Source organism: Rousettus aegyptiacus, unplaced genomic scaffold (assembly GCF_014176215.1).
Source record: "Rousettus aegyptiacus isolate mRouAeg1 unplaced genomic scaffold, mRouAeg1.p scaffold_m13_p_3, whole genome shotgun sequence".
In the NCBI taxonomy this organism is placed as follows: Eukaryota; Metazoa; Chordata; class Mammalia; order Chiroptera; family Pteropodidae; genus Rousettus; species Rousettus aegyptiacus.
Window position 1 is genome coordinate 134247865 of NW_023416306.1, and position 26032 is coordinate 134273896.

The 26032-nt window shown below is 41.2% G+C and overlaps 1 protein-coding gene across 2 annotated transcripts in view; it reads left to right on the forward strand.

Annotated features, from left to right (window-relative positions):
• The window catches only part of LOC107508934 (IQ domain-containing protein H), a 142934-nt gene that overhangs the window by 110349 nt on the left and 6553 nt on the right, over positions 1 to 26032 (forward strand). The window contains exons 12-14 of one of the 2 annotated variants that reach the window (XM_016140991.2): positions 7281 to 7451; positions 16059 to 16181; positions 22379 to 22440. In XM_016140991.2, coding sequence (XP_015996477.2) covers positions 7281 to 7451; positions 16059 to 16181; positions 22379 to 22440 — 356 coding nt within the window. Of the gene's footprint in view, positions 1 to 7280; positions 7733 to 16058; positions 16182 to 22378; positions 22441 to 26032 lie in introns of those variants that run through there. The other variant, XM_036217873.1, reaches the window with a different exon arrangement.

The window sequence follows — 26032 nt, forward strand, 5'->3', positions numbered from 1 at the left end:
TGGGATTATTATATTGAATTGCCGTTGAAGAAGCATATACAATTGCTAGTCCTAAAAACCTGTAATAGGTTATAAAAATTGGGTTTTTATGTTTATTATAGTTTAGTGTTTAATATCAAAATAAGAAAATGGTCTTTCCAAAATTCATAATAAAAAAGTAAGGAAATACTTAAAAAGAAAAAAGAAGTGAGTAAGTCTATACATTAAGAATACATATAATGGCCATCAGTCTTGAAAGTAAGAGAGGGAGGATCATAAATTTATAGAGGTAGTAGAAAAAAACTTGGGACAGGAAACAGGTAAGGCAATGATATATTAAATGATTTGTGACTTTTTTTTTTTTACAAAAGTGAAATAATTTAGAAACCCAGATTATTTTTAAATACAGTTCCTGCGCATCCTGAAAGAATTTCCAAAGTAAAAGAGAATCTCCTAGAACTACAAAAAAATTAGGCTATTAATGCTGGTTATTTGGTGTCATGGAAAGTGCTGGACCAGGAGACAGGAAACTTGGGCTTTGATTCCAGCTCTTCCTTTATTGAGGGACCTGAGTGAGTCAGTTCACCTCCCAGAGTCCTCATCTATAGAATAAGGAGGTGGGAATGATGAAGGCCATTTCAAGTCTGCAGGACAGAGCTGTTTAAGACCTCTCTGAGCCATGAGTTTTCTTAGTTTAGAGATTCCATCACTCTACATCACATCAAATGCATTATGTACACTTTCATGGAATAAACATAACTGCGTAAGATCTGTGTTGCATTTAACTCACGTGTCAATTTGGTTAATCTTTTTAAATCGTTTATTGTTATTTTGCAGTTTTCTTATTTGGAAGTCAGTAACTTTTTTTTCAGACTCTAAACATCGTTTTGAAGACCTTTGAAAATCGTGGTGCTCCAGGCATAGTGGACTGACTACCAGGCCCTGAGTGCTAAGTGGCAAGGCTCAGAATTTTTGCTGCCTCTGGCCCCACAACTCCAAAGGCTCAATATAAGGCAATGTCCAGTGTGAGTGATGCAAGAGAATGGTTCCTCAAGTTGCTCAGAGACAGCCTCGTGGAGCTGTGATTTAAATCATGCTCAGAAGATAAATAGGATTAATAGAGACAGAGGGAAAGGCCTACAAGATGCACACTAAGAGTCTCCACTGTTGACCAGGGCCAGGGCACTGCCGGATACCCTGCCAACAGCAGTTGTCTTTTGTCTCTCCGAGAGACTGGGCCATCCCAGCAGCCACCACTAGGTGGCAACATGCCAAGAGGCTGCAATCCTCTCTGCCTATTGATTTTTTTACATAATACAAACAATTCTTAACAAATATCATAATCACATTAATATTTTATTAACTGAAAAGTCTTACAGTGCACTGTACCACTTTCTTTGAAATAAAGTATCGGGTGTGTTGTTCACAATGGAGAGCTCGATGCTATCTGGTGATTCAATGATTAAAATAAGAAGAGCTATCTATCACTTAGTAGCAACCTAAGAAAGTATGTTCCCTGTATGATAGCCAGGATTCTGGAACCTGTTTTTAAATAGTATCTGAGAAGAGGCAAATGTGCTCCCAGCCTTTGAGAAGCAGGCAAGAAGACCAAAGTCAAGAGCCAATCAAGGGAGTTCTTACATCCGCCTCAGACTCTGCTCCTGACAGTCACACAGAGAAGTCAGGATCCAAACAGGTTTGTGTCTGCCAGACCCTACAATACTAGTCTGACACAGTATCTCATGTAGTCACTGACCCTCATAACAGTCCTAAGATATAAAGATCATCACGGATAGGTCTGTTTTAACAGACGAGGAAGCAGAGGCCCAGAGAAGGAAGTTAAGATCGTGGAGACAGTGAAGAGCAAGGCGAACTCCCCCAGTGGGTCTTATAACTCTAGAGCTGGGCAGGTGGCCCGACCATAATGGTGGAGACCCATGTGTCTGCCTGAGGACCTGATCTTGCTCTAGAAAGAATCAAGTGGTCCAATGCTAGATTTCCTGTCTGACTGGAACTGTGAATAAAGACATGAACATGGGCAGGGAAGTGGTGCACACTTCCCTCAGCTAACATGGGCTGCTGAGGAGGGTGGGCTGTGCAGCACACTCTACACCCTGATGCTGTCACTGTGATGGACGAGTTCTCAGTGCGGCGTCTCTTAGTTGCCTTTGTTTGAGTATCTGTATCTTAAAAACGTCTCCACGAGTGAGACATCTTCACAATTGCCAGTTAGCCTCATCGACCCCAGTTGAGGAAACTGCGGTTCAAAGAGGTGACTTGCCAAGGATCACAAATATTTGTCTCAGACCCTGGTACCAGCAGCTCGAGGCTTTAGCAAGTCACTAATTCTTCTGGAGTCTCGGCATCTTCTTATCAAAAAGGGAGGAGGAGCATGAGGAGGAGAGAAAGCCTAGAGATGGGTCTGCAAAACATCTATGGATTCTTAAAGCTCTGAAATTCTATGAGTCTTCAATGAATGTTATTGATTTATAAACTAGTCTCATCAGTCCCTGATGCCCATAAGAGAACGTTGGCAAGACCAAACTCTTAGCTACATAACTTTATTTTGAGCACATCTGTCCACATCTGCATGCTCTGCCATCCATCCATCTGGCCTGTCATAGGAAAGAGGCATAAGCAGCAGGGGAGAGTAGGCAGCCTCCACCTGCCTGGAACACCTAAGGAAAAAAGGGCTCTATATTAGGCCTCTTTCCCACACCTCCCTGCACAGAAGTATGCTATTAGCTTTTCATTCCAAAGCTTGCAGCCCAAACAAGGCCCAGAGCCTGGGAACAGAACAATTCTGGGCAAGCTTGCCTCTGCCTGACTCTATCTTCTGGTTCTCACACTCTAGTTCAAAAGTAACGAGGTGGTCGGAGTTTCTTGCTTTTGCCTTCTGCCCTGTGTCCTGCCCATCCTGCCCGCAGGTCCTCCGAGGCAGCTGCATGAGTGGCAGCTGCATGAGTGCTGCAGGCAGCGCAGTGCTGGTTAGGGTAGTGGAGGGCTGGGGCCTCTGCAGTACTCCCCGCCCCATTCCTATGGGCTCCACCCCTGAGGCTGTAATGGACTTTTTTGCAACCCCGCCAATAGAAATAGAATATAAACCACATGTGTCATTTTAAATTTTCTAGTAGTTTCGTTTAAAAATGTAACTGAAAAACAGATGAACATAATGTAAACGATGTGTGTTATTTAATCCGACAGAACCAAAATATTATCATTCAACATGTAATCGATATAAAATAATATTGAGACATTTTGCATTCTTTTTATCACCTCAGTCTTCAAAATTTGGTGTGTATTTCACATTCATAGTACATCTCAATGTAAACCGGCCACATTTCAAGGGCTCAATAACCACAAGTGGCTAACAGCAGCCATATTAGATAGTGCAGATCTAGAATATACATGAAAGTCTATAAAATTGTACTTACCGGAATTCTGCTAATCTTAACAATGGATAACATTTTGTTGCATGCTCATCTAGTCTTTTCTATGCATAATATTATTTTTGCAAAGTTGAAGTTATATCGCCCATATGACTTTATATCCTTCTCTTGCTGTTTTGTATATCTTCCTACATCATCAAAAGTTATTCATAATCGTTACCTTTAGTGATAATATCATAGACTGTCCTATCACTTGGATGTGTCATAATCTTCTTAGCCAATGCCCAAATGTTGGACAGCTGCAGTTTTTCAATATTACATATAAGTAATGCTGAGATGAATATTTTTATGTTGCTCGTGCTTCTTAAGGCCTTGATGTAAAGCTCTCTAGTATTCTAGTCATTTTTAACAAAATGATTTTTGAATATCATCAATCATTCAAACAACTATCAACAAATGACTTATGATTGGGAGCTGAAACACCTTGGTTTCTCATCCCACACCTCTGATACCTGGCTTCGTAACCTAGGGCAAACCACTTCACTCTCATTCCAGAGTTGCTCCATTTATAAAGTAAACTGATTGTATCAGATGATTATTAAGAGTCTTTCCAGCTCTAACTTTCAGTGATATTTTCTCCTTAGGCTCACATCTAATCAATTAACCTGTCAAGCTAGTCATTACAAGTCCTGCAAGTCATATCAAAGCCACCTCCTAAACATTTAAAAATCCATCTACTTCTCCCCATCCCCACTCATAGTGGCTTTGTACTGGCCACCATCATCACTCATCTAAATTGTGATGGGCGAGTCCAGTGCAGAGAGAGATTAGGTTCTGAAGTTAACATTGAAGTCCAAAAATCAAGAATAAAATTAAACGAGATATGTGCGAAAGCATATGTTCTGGTACAGAGGAGATGCTCAAAGAATATTTGCTGCTTTTGAATCTGAAACCGGCTTCAGGAGGCCCATCTAGAACCTGTTCCCAAAAGGTCATGGAGGAGTTCACAGTGAAGCATCAGAGAAGTGTTGCGAGCCAAGCCCTGCGCCAGAACCTGGGTGCTGTGGGAAGACAAAGACTAGGCAGCTTCCCTTAAAGAGCTGAGAGTCTAGAGGGGGAGACAGGAACCCCTGTACATAAAACAAGCATGCCTCGGGCGATGTCTTCAATGGAAAAACCAGATGGAGAACAGAACAATTATCTGAGCCATTCAGGCAAGCCTGCTGTTGAGGAAAAGACTTAAAGAAATTTGTTCTATTTATTTTGTGAACCAAGGGGTTAGAGCTGCCTGGGGAACCAAAAGTACTTTGGCTCTAGGAGACCAGAGTTCTGGCATGTGCGCTAGGGCCTTAAGTAAAACCCTGAAGCCTCTTTTTGATCTCAGTATCATCAGTTGTCAAAATGAAGAGAGAGTAATACCAACTTTGCACAAACCTAACCCGCTACTGGACTGAGTCATCATGGAGTTGAACACCATGCTTGTAAATAGGGAAAAGTTATTATATGGGGCAATCTCATAGCTACACAGGCAACTGAAAATGTGTCTCCCTTAGATCCTAAAGAAAATGTTCAATAATCATAAATAACATTCGTATCAAACTTCATCATGTGTGAGGCAATTTTATGTGCATTTATTTTATCTTGTTTTCAAAATCTCCTATGGTAGGTATTATCATTTGCTCCTTTTACACTTAAGGATACAGAGATGGAGGGAGCTTAGATAGGTTGTTCAAGTCAACGCTATCTGTGAGGGCCAGATTCAGGCCTTCAGACTCCTTGGTTCTCACTCTTTCCCCTACACAGTGCTGCTTGGCCATGAAAATCCTTATCACTAAAACACTAAGATTGTTAACATAAATATTAAACATGTTTGTTATATACATTTCCCTTTGATCAAAACACCAAAACACCCAACTAGAAACTCTAAAACAAACGTCGGGCACGTGAGAACAGCAAGTTCACACTCTTGTCTTACAGGAAAGTAGCTGTCCCCATCTGATTTGCATTTTATGCCATGCAGCAGGAAATATTTAAGTTGACAAATAGGATATTTACATCTGCAACAGATACTTGGCAGTTAGTTTTTAACAATTGTTGCAAATGTGATTTATTTGCTATTATAAAAGGGTATTACTGTGAGAATATGACTCCTGAAATTAGCTTCAGTTTAGCAAGGGGCCTTGACAGCTTGACCTCTTAATATCCTTATAATGATGCCATTTACATTCAATGCTTACTCAAGTCACTCACTGCTAGATTTGTTTGAGAGGAGTCCACTCTAGGGCAGATGTATTATGTATTTTAACATACCGAGTTGGTGTGTGGGGCACACGCAAGCCTTCTAAGAGGAAAAAAATGCTTAATCACGTCTTCGTGAAAATGTGTTTCCAACTTCCTACAGTGAAAATGCATTACTGCTAATTACAGCATACTCCAGAAATACAATATTTCATATTTTCTCCACAAGACATTTCCATGGCGAGGATTATATATTAAACAAGAACATGTTTTGATCCTCTGCAACTTTAGCTTTTAATTTGACTGGGAAACTGGTACAGGGCAAGGACTGGCTGGGCCAAGATCAGTACCATCTCCAGCACCACCACTTTCTAGCTGTGTGGACTTGGGTACCTCTATGAACCTCTGTATCTCCATCTATGACATGGATTCTTATTTTTCAGGTTATTATACAGATCTGGGATGTTTGAGAAGCACCTGGTACATTGTAGGGACTTGAACATGGGAGTCAGTCATGTCTGCGTTGCTTGTCGAAGCTCAAATGTTACCTTCTCCATGAAGCAGCACTTACTTCCCTAGGCAAACTCAGTCTGTCCTTCCTTTCTGCTTCAGTAGTAGTTTGTTCCATCCCTTTATTATATCACGTATTGCACTGTTTTGTAATTACTTGGATACATATGTCTCTGTCTTCCCCTTGTGGATGGCAGCACCTGTGCGTATATACCTTGGACACTCCGGTGACTAGCTTTGAGCATTAAACTGAGGAGGATCCTAGGGTGCTTCTAGATTCAGTGTGGGGTGGGATGTAACAAGGGCAAATGAGGATAGTGTGCCACAGGAGAGGGGAGAAGTAGCACGTGACCCACTTTTGCTATCACTGGTTTAGCACATAGTAGATGCTCGGTAAATATCCGTTGAAGGAATTAATGGACATCACTCAGTTATCTAGTAGCTTATAGGAACTTATAGTTTGCATACGTCTATTTCAAAGCATTTTGATTTTTCTCGCATCATAGTATTCTTCTAATAACCCTGTGATTCGGTTTGGGTAGGTGTTATCGCTGTTTTTCAGTTGAGGATACTGTGACATTGTTGGGTGGGGAAGTGACTTTCCTGCATTCTCATGCCAGAGACTTACATGTAGAGCTAAGACTTACATGCCAACCATAAATTTCCCTTACGTAGTATATTGAAATTCCCTGAGTCCAGCACTGCTTTTTGCGAAATCAGAGCAAACTGCCCTTTCCTCATACTACTCACTCTTCTCCCTGTTTTCTCCCCTTTAGTTCTCCATCCTCTGAAACTTTTGTCCACTTTTATTTCTCAGTAGAAAACATTGCACTGACCATCTTAACAAATTTCAAACCACAGGCAGAAAAATTGAAGCCCACAGGAGCCTTTCGGAATTGGGCACCACCATTAGACTGTCTTGGCTAGGTGTTTTCACCTGTATAACGCCCCACAAAAACCTTGAATCCTCTGCTTACAAACAGACTGGAGGCTCCGTTCCTCAGCTGAACAAAGTAGAAACAGAAGCAAAAACATCTACTCCGTGAAGTCACATGTTTCCTGGTTCAGTTGGGTCTGGTGTGGTTTGAGCTGGTCGGCGTGGTTGGGGCTTTCTCTCCTGGTCGTCAATCTCACCTGCACTTCTGCGGCTTCTGTTTTAATCAGGTGTGGGCAACAGGCCTCGACATCGCGTACAGTGACCAGCTGGCTCTGACTCAGCTCACCTTATACCTGACCAACGGCCATCTGGATTGCAGTTGTAGCACACTCAAAGTGCCCCGCCTCGTTCCCAACAAAGAGAAGAAAGCAGGCCGCCTCGATGCCCTGTCAGTGCCGGTAAGCAGCAGAGGCTTCCTGGTTCTCCACAGTGGCAGCACTCGGCCACCACCTTCTGGGTTCTGGCGATGTGCCAGGCTCTTTGAGTACAGAGAGGAAAGCAGCTCAGGAAAGTCCCTTAACCACTTCGAAATGGTTCTCTGGAATATGAATGCATTGGTCAGGGAAAAGGGAAGAGGGCATTCCAGAAGGAGGAAGCCCTAGTTGGCACAATAAGATAGCACGGGGTTTTCCAGGGTAGATCTCTTTGGTGTTCCCCCTCAGTTCTCTTCTCAACTCACTTCCCTGGGCAAGCACATCTACACCCACTAGTTCAGTTACCAGCCACTTCTGACAAAACCCATATTTTTCTAGCCCCTACCTTTTTTTTTTTTTTTTTTTTAGGTTCAGACTCCTATACCCAATATTCTATGGAACTTCTCAGCGTCAAACTATACAAAACCAAATTCATCATCTCCCTTCTCTATCCTTCCACTTGGTAGGTCAGGCTAGAGGCTGAGCTACCCCCTATCCCCACACCGCTTTGGCAGCCAGCTCATGTTGGTGCGAGCTGCTAAAATCCCATAACTTTGACCCTCTCCACCCCCTCCTTGAAGATACTACCTTAGTTTCAACTTTCATCATCTCACACTAGTACTGTAATAGCTCCTCACTAAGATTCCCTGCCTCCTGTCTCTCCTTCAGCCTAAACACACACACAGTCAACATGGTCAAGGTGAAAAGTAAATCTAAGCATATGTTGCTCTCCTTCCTACTTATGATTTTAAAATGACTCCTGTCATCTTCAGGAAAACTCTGACTTCCCAGCTGGGCAAATGGAGACGCTCATGACCTGCCTCTTCCCGTGGCCCCAATCTCCCATCTCATTTCTAGCCCACTGCTCGGGTGGCTGAGGCCAGCTATCCTGAGGCTGGCTGAGGTTTACCAATCTCAGAACCCTGGATCACAAAGGGTAAATCTCCATGGGGACAGTGGGCTAGGTCAATCATGTTGAAGGAGAACAAAGGTCAAGAGGACCAGATGGCCCCCAGTGTAGGTGGGATGTGAGAGTGGATGGAGCTCTCCGGCCACAGCTGCTCTGACAGCTGCCACAGGGTTTCTTCTGCCTTTTGCAACAGTGGGCTTCATACCCTTTGTTTTGTTTTGTTTTGTTTTGTTTTGTGTGTGTGTGTGTGTGTTTGTTTTTTGCAAATGAAGCTCTACTTGAGATCCAAATATATCAACCAGATAAAAGAGAAATTCCAGTGGTTAATAAGACTCCACACTGGTTCCCTAGCAGTATCTCCTGCCTCTCTGCTGAGCCTCTTTGGGTCAGGAAATGTCTCTGGATTTAAAGAACCCTCGTTTGACTCTGCCCAGAGTCCCCAGTCACCTTCCTTGGCAGGAACTCAGAGTACAGTGGGATGGGTAGCCTGGAAAGGGTGCATGATGTCTAGGGGAGGGACTCAGGCAGTAGTAATTTTCCTCCTTTTTAATCCACCTGTCCTGTAAGGTACCTTTGATCACAGAAATCTGATCTTTTTGCTTATTAAGAAGAGATACAGAGCTGGACTGGGGAAAAGAAACAGACCCTTTTTAATTAAGTCCCAGGACCTTGCTGAGAGTCTCCCAAGTCTGACCCCACCTATGGTCTCCATCCTCACCAAAGGGACCTACAGGACCCTGAGTTCAATGTTAGAGGGAAGAACAGCAGTAAAACTTGAGCCCTTTGGGCTTAGCAAACCTAATTCCATGCCATCTCTGAAAGGAAGCTGGAAGCTGAGTTAGTATTCAACACAACTTCCAAAGACAGTTTGCTGCATTTAAGTACATTGCTTCAGAAGGCTGTAAGCAGAAGTTGTACTTAGAATTAGAAGCACTCTCCCATTTCCCCCATCTTGCCTATAGGTTTCAATCCTAGCTATAGGCAACATATGGAAATCCTCCTGTGATCAAGAGTCTTAAACACTTTTAGGAATTGCCTGCACTCAAGAGGGAAGCATTCTGATCTTCAATAATTCAAATGTCTCTACAATCACCGAAGAAAAGCTGTGCAGTTTTCTGATGTAGGGATAAATTGAAAGTGCTTTTGGTTGTAGAAAGATAAATGGATGTTCTCACCCTGGCGCCACTGTGCGTGTGTGAATGCACGTGCTCCTGTGCACGTGTACACATGTGACAGGCGATTTTGAAAAGAAGCACACACACTTGCAAGCACAATACAATTTACAACCAAAGGGAAGCTTCCTGAACAAGTGTGAAAGGACTATGATGTCCTCAGGTTTACGATCAGTCAGCTGACAGCCCCCTTTGAAGACTGAAGAAAAAGGAACCGCACAGATAAAATCACAATGGTAATGAGGGCGCATCCAGAACTAACACCTATAAAATGCTTCGTTTGGGCCTATTCCTTTAAATAATATGCTACATAGGGGAAAAGCAAACGCTTTTCTGGACTCTAAGAAGAGCTGTTGTCCCGTGCAGAAACAGGTGGCAAGGAACTGTCATTTAGACCCATTTAGACCAAATATGAGGGCTTCCGATCCAGTGTCCTCCACAAACAACCACTCGAAGGCAAAAGTAAGACTGGATGAGGTCCAGGCATGCATGCTTTAGAAGTGAAAAAGAGTCACCTAACAACTTTTGAACTTTAAATAACATCCAGTCAGAATGGACATAAATCATTACCCTTTTTTATCCATTCTTACTCCTCCTCCTGTCTCTTTGTGGCCCCTCCATACCACAGTTGGTGAGTGGTCAAAAGGGACCATCTTTGCAAACATCTTAAAACAACTCAAGTCATTTATAAGCATTTTTAACAGCACATGATCTGTAATGAATGATTAAGTAAAACCTTTTGTGTTAAATTATGATGTTAATAATGATTCTGTCTCCTGTAATTTATTATGAATTCTCAAATGCTTCGGGTTTGATTTTGATAGAATGCAACAACAACGAAGTTTATGTGATGACTTTATTTTTAGAACTCCTTCTTTGAAGGCACACATTTCCCCCGCTACTGCTGCTACTGTAATTATGTACAAAACCAATCACTCATTAGAGTTAGGATACATTATCTTCTAGACAGATGAGGCTAAATAAGCAACACATTAATAATTCAGAGAGCAGTTCATTATGCATGTGGATGCCTGCTTCGTAACTGAAATAAGAACCTCATCAGCCTCTGCCAACCCTTAAACAATAGTTCTGTATTATTGCAACCACATTCAAGTTTACGCTTGTTAAACTGCTACTTGGATTATTTTATCAAACATTCATTTATTTGTAGTCCCTTACTGCCGAGAACAGATTTTGGAAGCTCCTTTTTTAAGTTAATGATTTGAGCAATGGGTGTTATTAATTCTCAGAATATTATAAACATGATTAATTTTCAGGCAGAGATTTATTACATAAGGATTTCAACTATGTCAACTGAAATGCATCACTGTCAAAACAAGTATCATGGCGAAAATAGAATATACTCCACACTTCAAGTGCTGGTGCTCAGAACTAAATCAATTTAAATCGTGGCTGAAGCAAAATTATATTCTCCAGTGAAAAGGAGTATTTTGAGCTTCCTTTATTTGGCTTGAAGCATTCTTGTTAGATTGTGATTTAGAAAGGTAGTTTAATAAAACTAGACTTCTACTGATAATATTTTTCTCTCCTATTTTTTTCCTCCTTTTTTTACTAGAAAAGGCTAACCTCTGAAATTCCCACACCTTCCGAATGTGGCCAGTGGGAATTTGGAGTGAAGAGCACTGGTCTAGAAGTCAGGGGTCATGAATTCCGATCCTCTCTCTGCCCCGGTTTCCTCATTTGTAAAATAAGAGAGTGAAATGAGCCCCTGAAGGTCTCTCGAGGGATTCGATTTTATGGGGTCCATAGAATGGGGCTCTGTGCCAAGCCTGTCCCAAGAAGCCTTATGTCCAGGGGGTGCTGGCGGGGGAGCGGGATGTACAGTAAAGAAACACAGGAAGGGCCCATCCCTCCATACTATAAACTTCCATTCAAAGGTCTTTTTCTTGCAGAATATTTTAGATAGGAGCAATATTGTTGTGACAGGTCACATCCCAAATCCTCATGAGCCATCATCTTAGCTATCAATTAATACTTTTTACCAAGAATCAAATTCAGCATGTTTCTACTTAATACCTACTTTCTGCCAGACACTCTATTAAGCCCAGAGGATATATGGATAAATAGCAAAGAGCTCTAAGTTTATTAAAGGGCACGGATAGACCAGGGGATAACTATAATGCATATAATAACATGATAACAACATCCAAAATGTATCAAGCGTTGACTCCACACCAGGTACTTTCACTAAGCGCTTTACATGAATCTTTATACAACCCAATATAGTAAGCAGGTGCTATTATTACGCTTGTTTTAAGATAAGAATACAGGTTAAGAAATCTGAAAAAAAATACTTCTGGAAAGTCATTCAGCAAACAAGTGTGGAAGCCAGGATTTAAGCCCAAGTCTGTCACACTTTAAAGCCTGTGTCTGACCATTGTACTATTCAACTTGCCTTGCATTGGCCGAGAGTCAATGATCCAGCCCCAGAATAGACCTTAAACTCATCTCTAAGAAGTCTCTAGTTGAGGTCACAGAGAAAGCTCTTGTTCCAAAGGGGGCTTCATCTCCCTGTGTGATGAAGTTGTTTCCAGGCATATTGCCATTTTATCCACTGGCTTCTAATCTGCTCCGAGCTAGGCCAGGACTCAGAGAACACTGAACAGGCCAGGTGGTCATGGAGGAGTCTTCTGATGCTATAAAATCTATATAGGTTGTGATGTCCTTGGCAAACATAAATAGACTTTGAAGCATCAGAAGAGAGTAGATTATACAAGTCAACCTTTTAAAAACAATGTTTTCTATTTGTATGACATTTTATACTTTAAATATTTGATCCCCATGATAACCTCAAGAAATTAAGAACACAGGTTATCTACCCATTTTACAGATTAGGAAACTGAGGCTATGCAAAGTTAAACGAGCTGCCCAAGGTCATAAAGCTAAGCAAAGCCCAGGTCTTCTGATTCAAGTCTCTTTCTGATGAAACGGCTTATTGGTTGGTTGGTTGGTTGGTTGGTTGATTTTTAATTTTAAATAATTTTTCCTATTTGTGAAATTATTTTAATTAACAACTCATAATAAGAACTAACATTTTTTTGCATGCTTACTCTGTGCCAGACACTGTTCCAAGGTCTTTACGTTCTAATCTAATCCTCATGACCACGTTTTTGCCGGTGCTATTGGGCTGGATCAGAAACAACCATAGATTATTGACAGCTTTTTCCTGGAGAAACCACGGGGTTGGTTAAGTCTAAAAAAGTAGGTGTGTTGGTATGTTCATCTTATTAGTGTTATAATTACACAATTATTAAGCAGATAACATATGCCAGGGATTTCGCCAGCATCAGGGATACAAAGATATCTGACAAAGTCCTTGTCCTCAAGGAGTTGAAAGGAATCATAGGATAGCACATGCACAAGGAGAAAACCACAAGGCCTCATTTAAGTGCCATTTAGACAACAGCCCCGCAACCTACTTCTGGCATTCTCAGGAAAAATGACTGTGGGCTGGTGAGCACAGGGTACACATTATTAACAACACAGAACTTGGCCCAGTCACTGAGCGGCAAAGAGAGGAAGACCTCCCCCTGCAGGAGGGACAGAGACCCAAGAGAGCCTGTGGTCTGTTAGGAGATGGCAATGAGTCAGCTGGGTGGAGGCAGAGAATCTGGGAAGGGCGAGGAGGAGAAGTGCAACTGAGCGAGCCAGCTGTGTGGATTCCATCTTGAAGACATGGAGGAGATGCTGAAGAGTTCTGAGCACTGACCAACCTGGGTTCAGGAAGTGATTAATCTGGCGGTGATGCTCAAAGTCCAGGAACCGGTGGGGGAAGGAACAGCCTGGGAAATTACATTTAGCGTAGGTCCAAAATGCTCCAGGCCCTGTTTCTTCTTTTCAAAGAAACAGCAACAAAAATAGTAGCAACCATTAATCAGGTACCAGGCACTGTGCTAGGTGCTTATTTAACTGTGAGAAGTCAGAGAAGTTAAATGGCATATTCAAGATCACACATATACCAAGCGGCCTAGTCAGGTTTTGCTTCTCCGTCTGTCTGACTCCATATAAACTCTCTCCTACAAAATTCTGCTGGTATCTTCACCTCTCAGGTAGGAAAGAGGAGCAGCTCTCCAGGTGATAAAGGTCTGGACTAAGATGGTGATGGAAATGGAAAAGAGACAGCTTAGAAATATATTTCAAATATCCTGGCTTTTCTCTCAGATTCTTTATGAATCACAAGCTGAGGTCCAGGAGGAGGAGAAATTGCAATCTGTCTATTGAGAGAAAGAAACCTCAGGTCTCCATACATGTTGTCCAGTAGTAATGGACAGTGAGCTCTTCTGCATGTCTTGGAGCCAAGATACGAAGCATTGAGCTAGATCCCGCTACCAGATGCCTGCCTACCTCTCTCTCCCTCACTGACTGGGCCTGATTGGGGCTTTGCTAGTTTATATACTATGGCAGCATAAGACAAGTTTAGAAGACAAAATAACCTTGGAATTATCTTGTGAATTCATGGTAATTACCATGCAATTACATGCTCAGTAATCACAATGGAATTCCAGAGTATTTACAGTTCACTTCCGTACACAAAAGCTCAGGCTTCTGGGCCTTCATTGTGAAGGCAGGAGCTGGCACAGCCTGGCATGACAGGGCAAACCAACCTGGTGACCACGCTCTTCCAGACTGACTAAAAAGCTGAGCCAGAACTTCTCTTAGCTGGTTCTTATTACCCCACTAAGGATTCCTGCAAAGCCCACCAGAGCCACAGTCCTTCAAAGGATGTCTTCTGGGGTCAAGGCCTGGAGTGATTGCCCTGAACTGTCATTCTCTAAGGATAGTACAACTGTCTTCTGTGCTTTGTAAATTATCTGCCTCTGCCCCAAAGCACCTATTAACTGAAAGTTCTCTGAATTATATTCTTTGAAGAGTCTCTTAAGTCAGAGAGAAGTGCTATCCATTTACTCTAGTTTATGTATCCATTCTTTCTTTCACTCAAGAAACACCAGACACCTTTAATGTATATCACACGCAGCCTGTGGATTCAGAAATCTAAACAGTCTGCCCTCAGAAAGCCCCCAGTTGTGTAAGGGAGACGATCAGCGTTGTGAACAACTCGTGATAGGTCAGGTGATAATAAAATATAGTTGTGAGGCAGATGAGGCTCAAACGGGTTTTCTTTTGTAAAAATAAAATTCCCAGTGGCTACAAATGGGACAATACTAATGGATGTGCTCAATTCAAGATGTATTAGCCTAATAGTTTTATAGATGTGGATGCTACTTACACACAGGAAGAATATAGACTTAATTAATAGTACTGATAATGTGACCATCAGAGACAGTACTTTATGTAAATGTTGGAGGAAGAGACAATATAGGTGGGGAAAATACATCACAAAAAGTAAACAGGAAATGCAGAGATAAGATGTTCATTCTCCACTGGGCACTGAGCCTCAGTTTCCCTATGTGATCTAAGAAATGGAGAAAGAGCCTGGGGTGTCACAATAGATAGTGTCAGATCTTATGATCCTTGCAGTCAGTGGGGACCAACACCACTTCCTTTTCCTTCTCCTAATCCAAGTCACTACATGAGGGCAGTGACCTGGTTGCCTAGCACCTGAGGTTCCCCAAAGTTCAAAATCGGGGCCAGGCACCATCATTTTCTATGCCCCGAGGTTGTCCATGGCCCTATATGCCATTTTCCAAAGTTCCAAGTTATCCAAGGACAAACTTAGCTGATTGGCAAAGGCAAATATCACCTCTCACAAAAGACATGCTGCAAAACTACCAGGATCCAATATCTCACCGATAGACAAGCAAGATAAAGAATAGCTGTTTCCCAAACAATGAAAGCAGTTGGAATAAAAATTCTAACATTGGTCTTCTGAAGGAGTTAGACTATGCTTAGTGACTTGCTTCCAAAGAGTACAGTACAGAAAGGGAGAGAAACCTAGCAAAAAAGTGCCTTAACCAGGAGATCAAGATTGGCCTCATCAGTCATGTTGAAACCTGTACCCTTGATACAAGGGAATTAAAATGGCAGTTTGCCTATGTTGTCCTTCTCTCAAAAACATATTATTCCAGTCTAATCATGAGGAAAACTAAATTAGACAAACTCAAATTGAGGGACATTTTACAAAATACTGGTCAGTACTCCCTAAAACTATCAAGATTGTCAAAAACAAGGAAAGTCTAAAAAACTGTCACAGCCCAGAAGAACCTAAGGACACGCAACAACTAAATATAATGCAGTATCCTAGATGGGACCCTGGAACAAAAAAGGGGCAGGGGGTGGGTTTAAGGGAAAACTAATGAAACTGGAACATAGTATAGACTTAAGTTAATAGTAATGTAGCAATTTGGTTCCTTATTTGTGACAAATGTACCACATAAATGTAAGATGTTAATAAGGGAACCGGATATGGGGTGTACAGGAACTCATTGTATTATCTTGGCAGCTTTTCTGTTAATCTACAACTATTCTAAAGTCAAAAGTGTATTTAAATATTTTGTAAAGAGTCTTACATTCAATTGTGGTCTTTTTCAGTCGCAGGCAACTGATCGCTATGCAGTGATGACCACCCAGCTGAGACATAACAATCTCTCGCTGGTTTTCCACTATGTTTTTCTCCAGCTATGTAAAGCCCATGGCATCGGCTATGACATTGAGGTATGAAGGGTAACAGTTGTCCAAGGCTGGACCAATATAGGCCGCTGGGTCCTCAGGCAGCTAACAGTTCGGGGCCTCTTCAAACAGACATTCTTTAAACATTAGTTTGACGTGTATTTAGAGGAAGTTGAAACACTGCTTGGGGAAGAGTAGAAAGGCAGCTCCACAGGGGGTGGCACTTTGTCATGGAAAGTTGAGCTCTGTCCCCAAACTTGCACACCCATCTTGGTAAAGCAAAAACCTTGTAGCTCACTAGACTTAACGAGGAATTTGGGAGTCCATCTCTTATTCCTGAAGCATGCCCTCAGCTCCCTGACCCTACCCAAAGCTGCTTAACATGACTATCCTCTGTCTTAGTCTGCTCCGGCTGCCATAATAAACATCACAGACCGGGTGGCTTAATGCCGGAGCCAGCCGGCTAAAGTCAATCAGTACCTGAAAGAGGGGGGTGAAAATGGCTCCGGACAGCTTAAACAACAGAAATTTATTCCTCACTATTCTGAAGACTGGGAAGTCCAAGGAGAAGATACTGACCAATTCAGTTCCTAGTGAGGACTCTCTTCCTGGCTTGCAGAAGGCAGCCTTCTCATTGTCCTAACATTGGAGAGAGAAAGAGAGAGAGAGCACGCTCTGGTGTCTCTGAAACCCCTTTTAAAAGGACACCAGTTCTACCAGAACAGGGTTCTACCTTATGATCTCATTTAACCTTAATCACCACCTTAAAGGCCCTATTTCTAATATAGTCACATTGGAGGGAGGGGCGGGGAAGGGCTTCAACACATGAATTTGGGGGGACACGCAATTCAGTCCATAACTTCCTTCTACTTGCATAGCAGTTTCTTTCTAGAAGGTGTTTTAATTAAAAATTATTTCTCCCATTTTTAGTCTATTTCCAGTGGTACTGATGGCTTCTGCCCAGCTGCTTCATCCCTAATGTAGCTGGATGGGAGCAAGTAGGCTATAATATCTCCTACCTAAGCTAGAACCTCCATTTTGTGCCTAGAGACTCATGTTACTCCGAGAAATAGTTTCATGTTTTTGTACTTTGATTCAGACTTTCAAATCTCTGACACTGATGGCTATTCTAAGACCTGAGTGACCCGTGAATTCTTACTTCTGGAAAACCCATCCCACATTACATCGAACATTCTAAAATATATTCACTTCTGACATTTAGTGTAATTTATAGATAATGGCATAAGAATTGGGCAATAACCAATTGATTAAGCACTTTGATTTGAAGATATTCAGTTTTACACTTATCAATTTTTATTTTTTGTACTTGAGAACGAATACAACTTTTTTTAGGGGTCAAATCTTTTTATATGCCCTTGAAAAACATACATGCCTTAGGCACAAGGCCAGCAGCGAATAGAAGGGCCTGACTGACACTTGGCAATCCCCACCACACTGCAGGGTACTGTCAGAGTTCATCATGTCCTTTGGTTAGAATGGTTCATGCTGTTTGTAAACATGTATAATAGAGCTCATATTCCCTTGCAAATTTCAATAAAATTGGTAAAATATAGAAAGAATTTAAAAAGCCAGATTCGACTGATTTACCTGAAATTAATTGTTGCATCTGCTCAATACGATCCCTTTGGAATTAAATAGTTTTTAGCCCCAAACCAACTAAAACATTGCCATGTACCAGAAGGTGGCTAAATCTAACTCTAGCTTTATCTGAATCTATTTATTTTATTTTCCTCTAAAATATCAAAGCAGAACAAGCTCTGCGAATAAGCATAAGTAGCAGGGGAAGTCTCCTGCCTAAAAGAAAATGTACTCCATAACTTTCTATTGCCTGAAATTATTATTAGAGATTTATTTCTTTGGCTAAAGGCTTTGTACTTGATTGACGTTCTACTACTCCTGGAAAAAGTAAAGCACCAAATTTCATAAGTTATTTATACCTTTGTGGTTCTGAGTTGATCAGATTCATGTCTAAGAACAAATTTTAGTACTGGAAACAGATGGCCATGGCCCAGGAGAAACAGTGAATGGTGCAGAGGGAGGACTTTCACTGAGGATGAGGACAACTACAGAAAGGGGCCAAGGGGCACTGAAGATGCAACTCTGCCTCCAGGTCACCTGTGTGTGCTGAACAACTTATAAAGATGAGAGATGAAATAGGAGAGAAAGAGAAATATGGATCGGGGGCAATGGAGTGCTAGAATGATATGAAGAAGAAAAAGATAACAGAAGAAAAAAGAGAAGATAAAATCCAGAGACTGGAAGAATCCATTTTAAAACTGAGGAGGAGATAAATGGAGAGAGAGCAAAAAGAGCAAATAATAAACAGACATATAAGAAGAAAGAAAGAAAGAAAGAAAGAAAGAAAGAAAGAAAGAAAGAAAGAAAGAAAGGGAAAAAGAAAATATGGAGTCCTAAAAATCTGAGGTGAGAAAAAGAAACCATGTGACTACTTGGAAAATTTGGAGGTTCTTCACCAGTACTTTGCTCTGGTTATCCTGAGATAGGATCTCATCTTTTCAGACCCTAGGGTCCATCCCTGGTCAGAACCACCCACTTGACCTCTTAATTACCTACCTTAAAGTGGCAAGTGATGAACCAGCATTTACAGAGCACCCATTATTACAGGCACTGAACAAAGCACTGCTATTTCATAATCTCTTTAATCTTCTTATCTTTCCTATAAGAAGGTATTATTTCAACAGTATCTTACTGAGGAAATTAGGCTCAAATTGTTTAAGAACTTTCCCAAGATCACACAGCCAGACATTCTGTGTAACGGACATTTGAATCCATAACTGTCCATAAAATCAAACATGATTCTTTCTCTTCCACCAAGCTCTCCCCTATGTGCTTTTTTCCCTCCAAAGGGCCATCTATATTCTAAATTATTATTACCAAACCAATCTAAAAATTCTGGGAACCATTTCAAATAAAATATTTCATCTAGTTACCCCTTATGTATTCCTTAGCTAAAGAGGTACAAATTTCTCCATAGCCCCATGAGCTCTACCTTGCAAAAGAAAAAACAAAGCTAGTTTAACAATTAACTTCTCTAAACATTTATTGCCTCCTTGGGTTATGCTGACCTAAAAGAAAGATCAGTGTTACCTCTGCTACCTGCTCCCACTCTTGATTAAATTTAACATGGGTGCTCTTTCCAGAAAAAGAAGCACCGTTAATAATACATCACTGTCAAAGCTATCAAAAAGGGAGTCCTTAAAAGTCCTTATTCTCGAAATTATGTTTTTCTTCCCATTATTATCACAGAATTTCAAATGATGTTTCTTGTCCAAAATCTCAAGGAAAAACAAAAAGCGAAATGAGATCGCTGTATGAGTTTATTCTTCCTTGCTGAATATTGGAAGAAAGCATTGCTGAGTTTGTAACCAACTTGGTAGGTCTCATTCCTGGTATTTGTGTAATGCTGCAAAATACCCCCACTGATTTCCTAATGAAATGAAGTTGCAATGAAAGCCATATGGAGGAAAGTGTCATGTTTACTGCCTGTGACAGTGTGGGGCAGGGCTGGTCTCACACATACACAGGCAGTGTGCCATGGTCCCAAATAGCTCCATAACTGCCAGCTAGCATTTCCTCAGGCCAGGATATTGCCATGGTGGCAATCATTACTGCTGTTCAAAATATTCTGATTCTCCTCCTTCCAGGCACATAACAAAATTATACTTCCTCAGCCCTCTCTCTGAAGCCAGGCATGGCCAAGTCCTTTGGTTTGGCCAGTGAAATATGAACAGAAGTGAAGTACGTCCTTTCTATGTAGAAGCCTTTAAGAGCCACTCCATGAGTTGCCATATCCTGTTCCTGCCTTGGAAATCATGGAAGCACAATGAGAAGGAGCCTCCTTCAGCCTGGGTCCCTGAGTATACCAACGGTGACCAGAGACCCAGGCCAACCCATTTGGGAAATGGAGCATGAGCATGAACCACACTTTTATTGTTATAAACAACTAAGAATTGTTTGTTTGTTTGTTTGTTTAAATTACTGTAGCATAACATAGCCTGCCTAATTGTTTCATAAATTAGTACCAAGGAAAGGTACTAATTTATGACTACTAATATTTCAAGTTCTCAGTAGTCCCATGTGGCTAGGCTATCACATTGGACAGCACAGTAAAGAATGTAAGACACCTTATAGAGCAACTGGTCAGTGGTTCTCAACACTGGCTGAGTGAAGAGCTTTACAAAATGCAGATGTCCACCCAGGTAGGGCTGGGATTAGGGTGAGGCAAGTGAGGCACTTACCCAGAGCACAAAATTTAAGGGAAAACACACACACACACACACACACACACACACACACACCCTCAGTAATAAAGACAATACTGTAATGCAATATCAAAAATAAAAATTAATGCAAAAATTATAAACAAAATATCAAAATTTATATAAAAACATACTAGTTTTTTCCTTTGCCTCAGATTCCAATATGGCTCAGCATGACATACCGAAGGTCCACTCCAAACCAATAAGATCAGTATTTCTGGAGGTAGGGTTCAGGCATATGTGTTCTAAATCACTCAGATGATTTTAATGTGCAGCTGTCACTGAGCCGTTTTGCTAGTCTAATATCTGTCCTAATACCCAAATGTCCTGATAAAATGGGGAGTCAGTGGTCAGTCATAATTCTGGCATGTGATATCTGTTACCAAATCTCCCCAAATGTCATATTCTTTTTTGTACTTCCAGAGATAGGAAGTTCCAATTTCACAGGGAAGCACTTCCACTATTGGACAACTCCAGTGTTAACTCGTATTTACTAGGAGAAAATTGTCACACACACACACACAAAAAAAAGTTTCAAACAAGAATAAAAGCATGCCTCTCATACAGATAAAAAATTAAACATGTGATAAAGATATTATTTAACAGAGAATAGTTAGGCCGATGTTAGAAGCAGTACAAAACAATCTAAAAAACAAAAAACAAAAACAACCCAGACTTCTTTAAAGATCAGGAATATTGAAATGAATATGTAAATAAATATAAAACTGGTTTCCCACAGAGCAGCAGGAGAGGAAATCAACTGAATCTCTACCAGAGTAGACAGAATTTGCTTGTCTCTCAGTCAAGAACTTACAGAGTCGAAAAATATCTCCCATAGAATCAAAGAAATATAGTGTGCCATAGACAACACACGATTTTCCATTTTAGCACAAATTATTTTCCACACAGCAAATTGCTCTTAGAACAGTGGTTTTCAACTTTTGATATGCATGAAAATCACTTAGGAAGTAAGATAAAAGGCAGATTCCCTCTCAACGATCCTGAGCTTGGATGATGCCCATGAAAATGCCTTTTAAACAAGCACACTAGATGATCCTGATGTGGGTATTCTGAGGATCTGACTTCAAAAAACACCTCATCCTAAACAAAGGATAAGAAGTGTTGGCGAGGATGTGGAGAAAGGGGAAACTTGTGTACCACTGGTGGGAATGTAAGTTGGTTCAGCCACTATGGTAAAACAGTATGGAGGTTCTTCAAAAATTAAAAATACAAATACCATATGATCCAGCAATTCCATTTCTGCATGTATTTCCAAAGGAAATAAAATCACTATCTCGAAGAGATATCTGTACCCCCATGTTCACTGCAGCATTATGCAAAATACCCAAGATATGGAAACAACCTAGGTGTCTATCAATGGATGAATGGATAACGAAATGGGACACACACATACACACACACACACACACACACACACACACAATGGAATATTATTCAGCCATGAGTAAGAATGAAATCCTGCTATTTGTGATAACATGTATGGACCTTGAGCACATTATGCTAAATTAAATAAGCCAGACAAAGATACTTCAAAATTGCTGAAAGACTAGATCTTAAATATTCTCATCTCACCACGAAAAAAGGAATAAGTATGTGATGTGATAGAGTTAGTAGCTAAAGCCACAGTGGTAATCATATCACAATATACAGATATATCAAATTAACATGTTGTATATCTTAAATTTACAAAATGTTATATGTAAATGACATCTCAATTTAAAAAAAAAAATCACTATCCTATAATGTATCTACTCCATATTCTGGAAACAGCCTTTCTAAATGTGCTTCTCACAATATTTACAGGTAGCTCTAGATTTCAATTCAAATCAGTCTGAGTGGTTTTAGTGCAGCACATTTTTTTTTACTTTGTTTCTAACATAATATACTATTATTTCTCTTTTCTCCATTCAAATTTTATAGGACAGACAAGGAACTGTTTTTATATTCTATGAACACCTGAAGAGAGACAGGTTGGGAATATTGTGAGTATGAAGTGTATCTATGAGATGTAATAAGCTAAGAAAACAAGAATGATGCTTCTCATACATCTTAATCAGCATGCTGATTTATTGGAAGTCTATCTTATTTTATTAACACCTTCAAGTATTTCATAAAATGACTTTAGATGTGTCATTGGGGATTCATAAATATAATTGATTAATTATCCAAATTGATGAGTAAGAGTCTAGTTTCAACAACATATTACACTCAAACACACACACACACACACACACACACACACACACACACACACACCCCGCACACCAAAACTGACCCGATGATGAACCAGCTCAGGTGCCGTGATTGTGGAAGGGCAGTCGTCATGCTGGCATGGCGTGCTTAGAAAAGAGTTCTGGTGACTTTGGCAAGATGCTCCCCCAAAAAGACAGGGTCTGCAGCCCCTCCTCAGATCTAGTGTCAGTCCTGATGCAGTCTTCTCAAGATACATGTCTGCTGAGAAGAGTCTTGCTAGCAGCACCCAGGAGGCATCTCTATACTTTTCTGTTTCCTACAAATTTCTCCCCAGGGTATCTTGGAGAGCTAGCCAGGTTGTCTCCTCATCTAGGACTCAGAACTTCAGAGCCACAATATTGAGTTGTGTCTTACACCATAGCTTAGAAAATGGTTATTTGGTGCCTTTAAGTTATCCTAATTTATTGGGAAACTGTTTCTGCCCCATATTTCTCTTTCTTATAACACCTACAGCAGCAAAGCTATCATGGCTTCACATTGAAACACACACACACACTAGGACTTGGTCTCAAAAAACTTAAGAGCCAATTCCTCTATTAAGCAGTAATGTTTGCAAACAGCCTCAGTTTTCCCCCAGGTGCTCAGTACCCTACGCCCTGGTCCCAAGAGGTACACACAAAAACAGGCAAAGATGAGCACAGGACAGGTCTCAACACCCTATCCAAATTATGGCCCTTTATTTTACCGCAGCATTCTCAGTTATAGCAGGCCATTATCAGCGCAGTGATATTCATCCTCATCGATTCCTCTGAATTTATGAGATGCTTTGGTTTCTTCCCCCTTCAGAGCTAGAATGTGGCTGCATTTAATCTAGCCCTTACCATCTTACATGCTTCTGATCACCTGGGCAGAGAAGAGGCTGGCTGGCTGAGTTCTCCCCTGCAGTCTCAACCTTTCCCCAAAGTCCCCACAAACATGCAAAACTTACTGGGTCACCCTGAAAGCGCCCCTTCCATATTCATTTTAGGCTCTCTTTCCCACCTTTTTGTTACACTGCCATGATAGCAACAGAAATGAGACCTCAATCCACAAATTTACAGTAAGCACGCATCATCTTATCCACCCAGATATTCATGTCCGGAATGATCATGGAGCCACGAATACTTCTGCTCATGTGCAAGGAAGGAGCTGCCTTTGCTTCCCAGTGATGTTCCATCCTTCAACTTCCTCCTCGCCCTGTCTCTGAGAAAGTTCAAAAGCATTTAACCAACTGTGCCAGGCACAGTTCTAGGTGATGGGCATATAGCAGTGAATCAAAAGACGAGTCCTTGCCCTCATGAAGCTGAAATGGTGATGGGGAAGACACTCAGTAAATCAGTAAACAAGTAAATATGGTGCAGTGTGTCAACTGCTGATAAGCCAGGAAAGAAGAGTGGCAGCTTACTGGTAACCAGAACACCAGAGGTGACGTATTTCCTATACCACTCCCTCAAAACCTGTCACTTTGATGTCAGAGCTATGGCAGGACAGAGGCTACCAGGAAGTTACTAGGACTGGGAGAACCAAGCAGTCAACTGGATTAGAAGTTGGCAAGCTGGGGAATAAGAAATTTGTATTTTCCAGAATTATGATTCCAATTAAGCAGACAAGGTTCAAGGTTCAAGTACATTTGTAATTCCAGGAATTCGGACAATGGTTAGTTAAGTACAAGAACTAGAAATTGGAAGAGAGATATAAACTCTGCCTTACCAGGCATTGGCTGGCATGAAAGGCAGACTGCAAAGGACAGGATGGGCTGGTATCGAAACTAGAAAAACCCTCATGCATGGGGTTTGAGGCTGGGAGGGCTGAGTGCCCTTCAGGAGGGGAGAAGAGTAGCCAGGCAAGCAAAAACAAGGAGGTTCAGGTGCCTAGAGGTCATCCCAAGAAGCAAGAAGGCTACAGCGTCAGGAAAGTTCCAACTACGAGGAGTAAAATGACAACCTGAGAGCGAGATGGAGGGAGCACAACCATAGGAGCCCAGAGGGGAGGCTGCTTTTAGAGACCCAGGATGGCAAGAGGATGGCAGGAAGTAAGGCCATCGGCAGGTTACAAAGTTCGACAGAAGCCGAAACTCAGAGCAGGACCAGTGTCCTAAAATTGAAGGGATGAGACAAGGATAGCGTCAATAGGGCAGAGGCTTTATCCAGGCGGGTACTAGGGCACAGAGGAAGCAGGCAAGCGGAAAATCATCACTGAATTTTGGAGACAGAAGGAGACTGGTTTTATCAAAAAACAAAAAACAAAAAACAACAACAAAAAAAAAACAATTCCCAATCATCAAACTGAGCAGCAAGGTTGACTTGATGCTGAAACCTACAAAACGATTAATTAGACAAAGAGGAACTTTCCCAGCTGTCCATACACCTGCACCTGAGATTTTAGGCAAGGGTACCTTGGTCTACAAACTAGCTTTGGTGGTGTGCCTTCTAGATGGTTATTGCTACTCACACATTCTATGGAGAAGGCCTCTTGGAAGACTCTCTAGGGCTCTGTCTACTGTTTTCTCTCCCATCCTATTCTCATCCCTTACTGCAGTTATAGAAACAGAGAACATTAAAGCAAGGAAGGATTGTGGGGCTCAACTGACCCTCAGAGTATAGAAGGGAAACTGAGGCTTAGAGAGAAGATGTGATTGCTGGGTTCACGCAGTGGGTTATATCTCCTGATCCCGAATCTAGTGTTCTTTTCACTATAGCACAATGACTGTATTGTGTGGCACCTTGTGTAGGGAGCCCTTTTATGGAATATAAAGATTCTCAGCCTATTGTAAAGTACATCACTATTTGTACAAGTTTGCATCAAGTTTGCTAATTCACTTTTTCTGAATATTAGATAAGATTTGAGATCATCCCTGAAATTCTCTCTTGCATCTCGTTGTGTTTTCCTGAGTGTAAGATAAGAGGGTAGAATTACAGCAGTATATCAAGAATTGCACTAAGGCGTGGATGTGGAGGTTGAGAATAGATCATTTAATAGGTGATGGCCAGGAGACAGTCTTTATATTCTAGAAGTCATTTTGAAAAAGAAAATATGATTAGATATAAGCTTTTTTTTTTTTTTCTTTATCTTGCTTAGTTTTCTCTGGAGCTTGAAGGAGAGGCTTTTCATGAAATGACTGGCTTTGTTTGGCTGTACTGCAATCAGGTCACATTGGGCAAAGAATGTTAGCTGGCTACCTCTTTAGGAAAGGTGAGAGCTCCAGAACAGGATGACCTTACAGATCAGAATTTTCTGGTTTAGCTTTGCCAGGATAACTTCATACCAGATCCATTTATAATGGGATATTTCTTGGAATAATAGAATTTGAGGAGAATTTAGGGGAAGGGAAAGTGAAGAAAA